The following is an 8,746-nucleotide window of genomic DNA, read 5'->3' on the forward strand; positions in this document are numbered from 1 at the left end:
CAACATATAGGCCTGGGGAAATTTCACAGATGTGGTCACTTACACAGATGACCCAGGCCACCATCTATGCTCAAAACATTGATTTTAAAAGAAAATTATTAGGTTTCATTATCATATTTAAAGGAGTACTAACCTCCACAAGGGGGTGCTATATTCCGACAGGCATTAATTTTAGGAAGTGAAAAATGCATATTACTTTACAATATACAATTAAATGCCCATTTTGCGCTCAAGTCTTAAAACGCATCGAATCCAGGACAAACTCTCCAAATACCCTCAAAACGATCCCAGAATACACCACGCTACCCCATTGGTGTCTATGTTTTAAACAAAAAGTTACGTTACAGACTTTATTTCAGGGGCGATAAGAAAAATTCCTACCGTTTTGTGTTCTTTGCTATCTTATCAACCATTGCCTTTCTTGCTGTCCTTATCGCCCCTTATTTATGCCGAAATATAGACGATGAAAAAAACGGCGTAATCTAATTATCTTTTCCATAAGTAGCGTAATCTAATTATTTGTTCAATTAATACTTACATGCAAATAAGTTGAGAAAATCAAAACACGCAGGATGAAACTGGCGCTCACTGCATAAGACATCCTCATATAATAGTATTCAAACCACAAGTCAAGCAAAGTAAAGCAAGTACATTTTGTAATTTCTCAATAATCAGCTTGTCAATGTGCTTGTCTCCTACCATTTTCGGCGAAAAATGTTAATGTTGACTTGAAGTGTATGAGTATTGCGTAAGCCAGAGTTCCCGGATGTATCGATTGTGGTTCAGCATGGGGGAAAATGATATTGATATCGCTTTACAAACATGGGCCGCGCAACTCGTACAAGCGAAATTATGTAAAAAGTCGGCTAGTTATGTATTCATTGCAGCATGATGTATCGGAAAATAGCACTTCCTTCTGGAGGTTAGTACTCCTTTAATAACATTTGTTGCAACATTGTTACATCAACAAAACCAACTAAATTACAAACTTATGTTTACTAAACAGCGGGCTTCAGGCATTAAAGAGCCCAACACACCAAAAGAGTAGGGGTGACCCTGTGTGCTTCACTGAAAATACGAGTCATTGCACTTCTACTCCTCTATCAACTTGAGTGCATCAGATGAAAGCATCATGATTGCTACGTCTTGCTTGACAATCAGAGGAACATGGTAGAAACGCCTCCCAGCGAAGTGATATCAAAGCGCAGAAAAGTACTATGAGTGAATCTTTGATGGCGATTTTAAGCCTGCGTATGCTAATAGCTACCATATCTTATTGGGTCCCTTAATGATTTCTTGGGTAGTTATCATTGCATATTAGACAATCGTAGTGACATGTCTGGGATTGGATTTTTTGCCCATCTCACCGTATGGATGAGTTTGACCCGGAAGTGAACTCTGACGTCATGACCTCCATTTCCTTGGTTCGCCGGATTGCACATGGCGGCGGTTTGACATTGTAGTCATCGACTGCTTCAGCTTTACGGCTCCAGTTCTCTCCGTTTGTCGCGCGTTCGCCCTCCGTACCTGCTTCATCGTTAACGATAATATACAGGGACAGCCATGGGAAATGTTTTAGCAGCGGGTCCGGGCCCGACGGCGGGCCAGGGGGTTCCAAACCTCGGTGCCTTCCCCCCTCCTCCTCCCCCCACATCTGCACAAGGTGCCGCTGCTGGGTCACCGGCGCCGGGACAGCCCGAACAGAAAACAGACGACAAAACAACCAACCCGGGAACATTCGATGAGCTGCACAAGAAATGCAAAGGTATTTTGTCGTTAGATTAAGGATCTAAATACAGTTGACTGAAAATTGAATACAAGTTTGATATACTCTTTGCCCCCCTCCCCACCCTACACCCCATAATTTTACACGTGCATATGATGGTACTCTTTTGTCGTATTTCTTAGCTAATTCTCACTGTCGATCTGATCTACCTATCAACTAAATGTGCTTTCCTGCCACTTACACCCATGGGAGGTTTGGGTATCGATTTCTTGTATGGATTGTCTTCATCTTCGATTTTTGATATACCTTTACTAGCTTTAGAGGTCATGCTTTAACTGGTAAAAAAATCTTATCTGAAAATTGTCCTGTTCTTCATGTGTCTTTTGTATGACATCAATTCAGAAAATCTGTCACTTCAAACCATAAATCTGAAGTTTCATAAAACATGTGTACAGCTGTTTCTGGTTACCCTGGTCTTGGAAAATTACAAACCAGTCAACAGTATAGTCAACAGTATACTGTATAGAGTGCAATTTACAAATAGTGCTGAGTGGTCTAGTGCTACACAATCAATTGTGTCATGGTCCAATATATTTGCTTATATATTGAAAGCCCTATCAAGCACATGTATTGAAAGGCTGATGATGTAATCAATAGTACTATTTACCAATACTTGAAACATCAGCCTTTGATTTTTTTAATGGTTCAAAAAAGTCACTAGGGTTTCAGGAAAGAGTTGAGGTATGTGCTGGTATGCAATGACTTAAGCCAATTGGCTCCTAATACAGCCTGTACTCAACTTATAACTATAGACCTGGTCATGGTGTGTCATGCTGCACATGTTGATTTTTACCAGTTATACCATGTCTTCACCTGTATCTCTGTGCCCATGTGTTGCTTGCAGAAGTCTTCCCCAACCCTATGGAAGGTTGTAAGCTGGTTGTGAACAAGGGCATCAGTAACCACTTCCAAGTCAACCACACTATCTCCCTGTGTGCGTTTGGGCCATCCTCCTACCATTTTGGTGCCACATATGTCGGTACCAAACAGATCAGTCCATCAGAGGTGAGCTACTCCATGTACATGTATGTTGCAAATAAATTTTTACAAGTTGTCATGTGACCAACCTACCTATTTCATGTGCACGAAACCTCATTCCAAGTTGTGTGTTTGGACAAAGTTCTTATCTACAAATTGTTCTGTAGAATAATCCTATAATTTTTTTAAATGTTACACAATCAATATTATTCTGTCATTAGAATATCATATCTATAAGTTTGCTATGTCTTCTTTTCCAGGCATACCCTGTCCTTCTGGGAGATATAGACACCTCTGGTAGTTTGAATGCCCAAATGATACATCAGATCACAAATAGAATTCGTACAAAAGCTGTGGTCCAGGTAAGAATAAAGTGTCCTTTGGTTTTTTTCTCTTCCCCATTCCATGATGTACAGTGCTTATGCCATTATGCAGAAGACATGAAACTAAGGTGGTACTTACATCTAAGAGAAAATTTGTTGAGCTACAGTATGTTTTAACTGTACAGTGTCTTGTTTAACTGTCCAACAGACACAACAGTCCAAGTGGGCCATGGTCCAGCTGGACGCAGACTACAGAGGAGACGACTACACGGCAAGTGTAACGTTGGGAAACCCCGACTTTGTGAACGAGAGCGGGATCGTAGTGGCGCACTACTTACAGCGGATAACCAAGAGGTTAGCGCTGGGAGCTGAGCTGCTGTATCACCACACCCAGGGCCAGGAGGCAGCCATTGTCACTGTAGCAGGCAGATACACAGGTAGCGGCATCAGTCCTTGTGTCTGGTAGAGGATTTGTAACCTCAAGTGTTCATGTGGTCTCATATCATAATGGAAAATTCTTGCATCATCCAAACTGAAAAATGCATTTTTCATTGAGTGTTCCAGTTCATGGAACATTTTCTACAATCTCCTCCTGGGGAAGAAACACTGTCTGTACCACCTGGTTTATCTATGCTGGAGGTAATGTGTTTATTTGAACAGACAGGAATAGATCAAAGCTGACCTGTTATCTGCATTGTGAAAGTTCTGTCCCCTCCTGTCCACAGGTGATAACTGGATAGCCACAGGTAACCTGGGTGGAGCTGGGTGCCATGCAAGCTACTATCATCAAGGTACACTCTTCTCTTCAGGCAATCTCAACAACACTGATATTTTAGGGGAAAACCTTCAGTACTGGTATGTGACATATGTCATGAACATGTATCAGAATGAAATAAATTTAATTCTGTTCTGACGGCAATGCAATGTTTAGTGTGAAATTGTCATAATTTGCTGGCTTGCCAGTGAGTCTATGACCGACTTTGTACAAGTTAATGGAGGATTGAAATAGACTGAACATCACACTCCTGTTATCTATGCAGACTCACCTGTGTATTTCTGCTGCAGGTAACGAGTATGTACAAGTTGGTGTGGAGTTTGAGGCAAACCTCAGGGCACAGGAGAGTGCAGTCAGTCTGGGGTACCAGCTGGATGTACCAAAGGCAAATATGGTTTTCAGAGGTAAGTAAGGCATCATGTCACTCATGACAAGATACAGTGTGATTCATGTAGTGCTAGGTCTTACCACTTCAAATTCTCGCTTTCATTGTCTGCAGAAAAGGACACTGAAGACTGTCCTTCTTTGCAACCTTTCACCCTAAGAAACCACCTTGTTCAGACATGTACAGATGCAGTGTATACATGATTGGTTTATTGGTAGAACTGTTTCCAGCCATGAGGCTAAGTAGTATGTTCATTACAGGCAGCTGAGAAAGCAAAGTTTATGTCATGCTGCGAATGCAAGATAAGATTTCTGACAGAGACTTGAATAGCATGTGCTGTAAAGATCTGTGCTATTAGAGATGGAATGTTTTTTTAATGCTGATTGGTGTCAACGTGCATCATGTTGTGTATTGTGAATGCTGATGGTTACAGTGCATGCTTCAAGTTATGTGTGCTGAGTGCTCATTGGTTCCTATTTGTATCATGTTGTGTATTGTGAATGTTGATTGGGGCCAGTATGTCAATCTTGCTAAGTATTCAGCATCCTGACAGTTGGCCATTTGTGTATTATAGTTTGTGTTATGATTCCTGATTGGTAGTTTGGGAGTATCAAGTGATGTGTACTGAATTCTGATTGGTGCTGCTTTGTGATCCAGCAAACCTTAATTTATCAGATGTGCATATCAAGCAATGTCCCCTAAAATAGGCTAAATGCTGATAAGTGGCAGTGTGTGTTGAAGAATGCATACTGAATGCTGACTGATGCACTTGTACCTAGTAATGGGTAGTGAATGCTGATTGGTGTTCTTGAAAGCTGACAGATGATAAACATTGTATTAGTATAGAAGTTAATCTTTTTCATAGATAACAAAATACTGTGCCAACTGTTACTAAACTGGAAAGGGGGTGACTTCCAACCACTTTTGACCCATCACTCATGTCACACATTTCTGTAAGGTCATGTAATGTGAACAATCTGGACAGTTAGACTGGAGAAGACCAGAGATATGGTTAAACAATTCTGTAAGTTTACTCTCTTGGTAAGGTAACTTTGTTTCTCTCCCTGCAGGAATGTTGGACAGTAACTGGACAGTAGCAGCCGTCCTGGAGAAAAAGCTCCAACCTCTCCCCTTCACCTTTATGCTTAGCGGCATGCTCAACCACACAAAGAACCAGGCTCGCTTTGGATTTGGGTTACTCATAGGCTAGTCAGGGGGTGGGGGTCGTCATTTCATTACCCTGTAAATTGTGTCATACATGTAGGCTTTAGGTCTCAACTAGCTCCCCTTACAACCTTCATGTTTTAGGGACTCCTAGATGCAGATGCAGATATAAATCAATATTTAGACAGAAAGTTTCAAGGTACCTGAATAATTTCAGGTTAGGATAGGGGAAAATTCAGGTCTATTTGTGATCTGGATGAGGGGGAATCCATTTCCTACAATTTGATACCCTGTGTTTGGACTTGGCATTATCATGTCACCAAATTTTACATACTCTGCTTGGTGAACATCTCCCCCTGTCTGCTCACATTAGTACTGCACAACATTACACATTCATGCTTGTCCACTGACATAATGTCAAGTACGTGGACTTGAAGGACGGGACATTTATGTGTGCAGTTGTCATGTTGTCTTTGTCCAAAACTGTATCCTTGGGAGATACAATATTCCCATTTACACCTGTTTAATAAAATTATGAACTTGACCACACTTTTCCCACATATCTAAACAGGTCTTGAGAAAAGCACCCTCTGGTGGGTTATTGCTGAACTACAAAAATATTACTCATTTGATGTTCTGAAGAATCATTTGAACTGGATCCACATGTTTCCCATGTGTAGTTATCTGTCCTCTGGTAAAGGCAAACTGAAAACCAGGAAAATTATAAGATATTTGTCATTACGAGTTGTCATACAATGAGTTATCATACAATTAGCAACTGAAAGGACGGACATGGGTAAAATCATAAGACTTCTGTGCAGGGATAAGAATAGAAGCCTCTTTTCCAAATAAGCTGCTTTCTGCCACAATGCAGGTGATAACTGGCAAAATGTCAGTCACCATGCTTGGGTTACCTCTGCTTAGTGCATGTAATAGTTCTTCATGTATTACAATGATATTATTCCACATACTACCTATTTTCTACTTCAGATGTTACAATATTGATATTGCTACTACAGGACAATTAAGATTATGAAGATTTCTCCTGAAGTACTCTAAGAGATCTGTGTACAAAATGAACCTGTATCATCTAAATACTTTTTATAGATGCAAATGGAGATTTGTTTGATGGCCGTGAGTCATTCCAATAAAGCATCAGGTTCTTGATGACTCTCTGTGGCTTCCCTTCCATAATTATAACCATGGATCAAGTTCCATGGAGCCAGAGGTTGGGGGTTTGAGCCTGGCATGACTTGGTGCAGATTGCAGTCGTCCTTTTGGACGGGACTTCAGGCTGTCTGTCCAGTGTACGAGTATGTGATCCAGTGTACATGACAAAAACACAAGCCATAGCTGAACTGGTGCAACATTGCACTACAATCTACTTAAAAAATTATCACACTTCAGCTCAGTTGAGGATGTCTGTTACCCTACTTGTATGAATGCTTAAATGCATGCCTATTGCAAACGAATGCTATGCTGTAATGGTTGGTAAGCCCACTTCTGGCTTTGGGTTTTGAATCCTGGCATAACTTTTGGGTTTATAAAGTCCTGATTTGCTTCTTGCTGGAGAGGGAGTTGAGCTGTCAGTCTAGTGTTTCAAGGGTGCCACACTTCTAGCATGTTTAAAAACTACTACTTATGAACTTCCCTTCGGCGTAACACACCAGCTTTGCAGGAACATGGCACGGCAGCAGCTGGCTATGTTACACCGAAGGACTTGTTACACCTAACCCTTGAACATCTAATTCTAAACATTCTTTAAAGCTATCTAATGATAATGCCCCTACTGTACTTGGTGACAGCGAGTTCCACTCTGCAATAGATTGAATGAAAGAATGAATTTTTGAACACGCAATGAACATGCAATAGCTCAAATCTTACCTACCTCAGTCCTTACGTCTGGCGCTGGTCCCTTTTAAAACAGTTTGCCAGGCAGCACAGCTATTTACTACTGCTTGTTTTTACCAACTGAGTATGACAGTCGTGTGGTATGTGTAACTGGTGTATGCCATTAGTTTTATGTTATACTAGTTCATTGAATTGACATTAGACTCTGTTCAACAGTTGCGGCATAGGGAGCACAACTTGCACAGAATTGTGCTGCGAGTGTGTTTGACAAAAACATTCAGATGTTTTGCCATTTGAGATCCACAATCCCCGAGATCGGAATACATCCACGTATTGGGCGTAATCAGAAGGCCTATTTCAATGACAGTATAGGAATACATCCGACTCTCCTAGGAAGTTCCACCCACAAATATTTGTTTTCTATAGACAAATGAAGGCCTTGCTCCCAACAGTATATTTTACTGACCATAGCTCATGGTTTCTGTTTTCCATTGCGTCGTTATGCTCCAAAATTCTTCCATATGATGTCTTGTGAGAATCAATAGATGATTGATGGACATTGCGTGGGACGTCCTCATTTTTCAACCGAGCGACGTTCCTGGTGAAGAATATGACAATGTAGCTGTTTACACATCAACATGGTGGTGGCGTGCACAGAGGAACACGGACACTGCACACTGAACTACCGGAGCCATACTCCGGGTGTCGTACAAATATCATTACAGCAAAACCTGCCTTCTACTTGTCTTACCATCAACACAATAGGGTACATAACAGTTGCCATGTTGCCAATGGTAGTATCTCGCCTCTACCAGGCTTCGGGAATCGGCTGGAAAGAGTAGAAATTGGTCAAATAGATAATATGCAAGGGGCGTTGGTCCGCTAAAGAGTACAGTTTCAGGAGCGACAAACTGTACTTTCTAGCGGACCAACTTCCTTGGCATGTTCTCAGTCTATTTTGCCAATTTCTACTCTTTGAAGCCGCTTCTCGAGGCCTGGCAGAGGCTAGACAGTGTCTTGTACCTCGTGGTTGAAGTTAGTGTGAATACATTGTAGGGTTATTCATTGATTCCAATAACATACATGTATAGTCAACATGGCTGCGAGTCAGAGGCCGGATGTTCCCCGACATGCAAAAGTCATCTCAACAATGAACACTGCAACAGTTTGAACTGAAGTCGTGAGTTATATCGTAATCACAGTTCTTGAAAAAAGGAAACGAATTCACCAGACTGGACATCACGAGTCATTCTGTAAACGATGAAGTAAGAGGATGTTGGTCATGGGTTTACAACAAAATACCTCACGTTTATGTATTCATGTTACTTATTCTGATGCCATGCATTCTAGACTCCTAACTAGCAAAAGCTAAGCCTGGTAAATAATAAACATAATAAGTTCGTGAGTTCGCAGTAGCCATAGGTTTCAGCATGGACCTCCATGGTTTCAGCCATTGGACATCGCAGCGCACTCTTAGTCTTACC

The 8,746-nt window shown here is 41.2% G+C and overlaps 1 protein-coding gene across 1 annotated transcript; it reads left to right on the top strand.

The window, feature by feature from the left end:
* Window positions 1-1,323: 1,323 nt before the first annotated feature.
* On the top strand, window positions 1,324-6,578 carry LOC109470205 (mitochondrial import receptor subunit TOM40 homolog). The gene is made up of 7 exons (XM_019769036.1): window positions 1,324-1,765; window positions 2,631-2,791; window positions 3,025-3,126; window positions 3,296-3,524; window positions 3,813-3,878; window positions 4,153-4,266; window positions 5,318-6,578. Exons 1-7 carry the CDS (start codon window positions 1,564-1,566, stop codon window positions 5,455-5,457), a joined length of 1,014 nt encoding a protein of 337 aa, XP_019624595.1. The 5' UTR covers window positions 1,324-1,563; the 3' UTR covers window positions 5,458-6,578.
* The last annotated feature ends 2,168 nt before the right edge of the window (window positions 6,579-8,746 follow it).

The sequence above is a fragment of the Branchiostoma belcheri genome, unplaced genomic scaffold (genome assembly GCF_001625305.1).
Source record: "Branchiostoma belcheri isolate BF01 breed outbred unplaced genomic scaffold, Haploidv18h27 scaffold22, whole genome shotgun sequence".
NCBI lineage: Eukaryota > Metazoa > Chordata > Leptocardii > Amphioxiformes > Branchiostomatidae > Branchiostoma > Branchiostoma belcheri.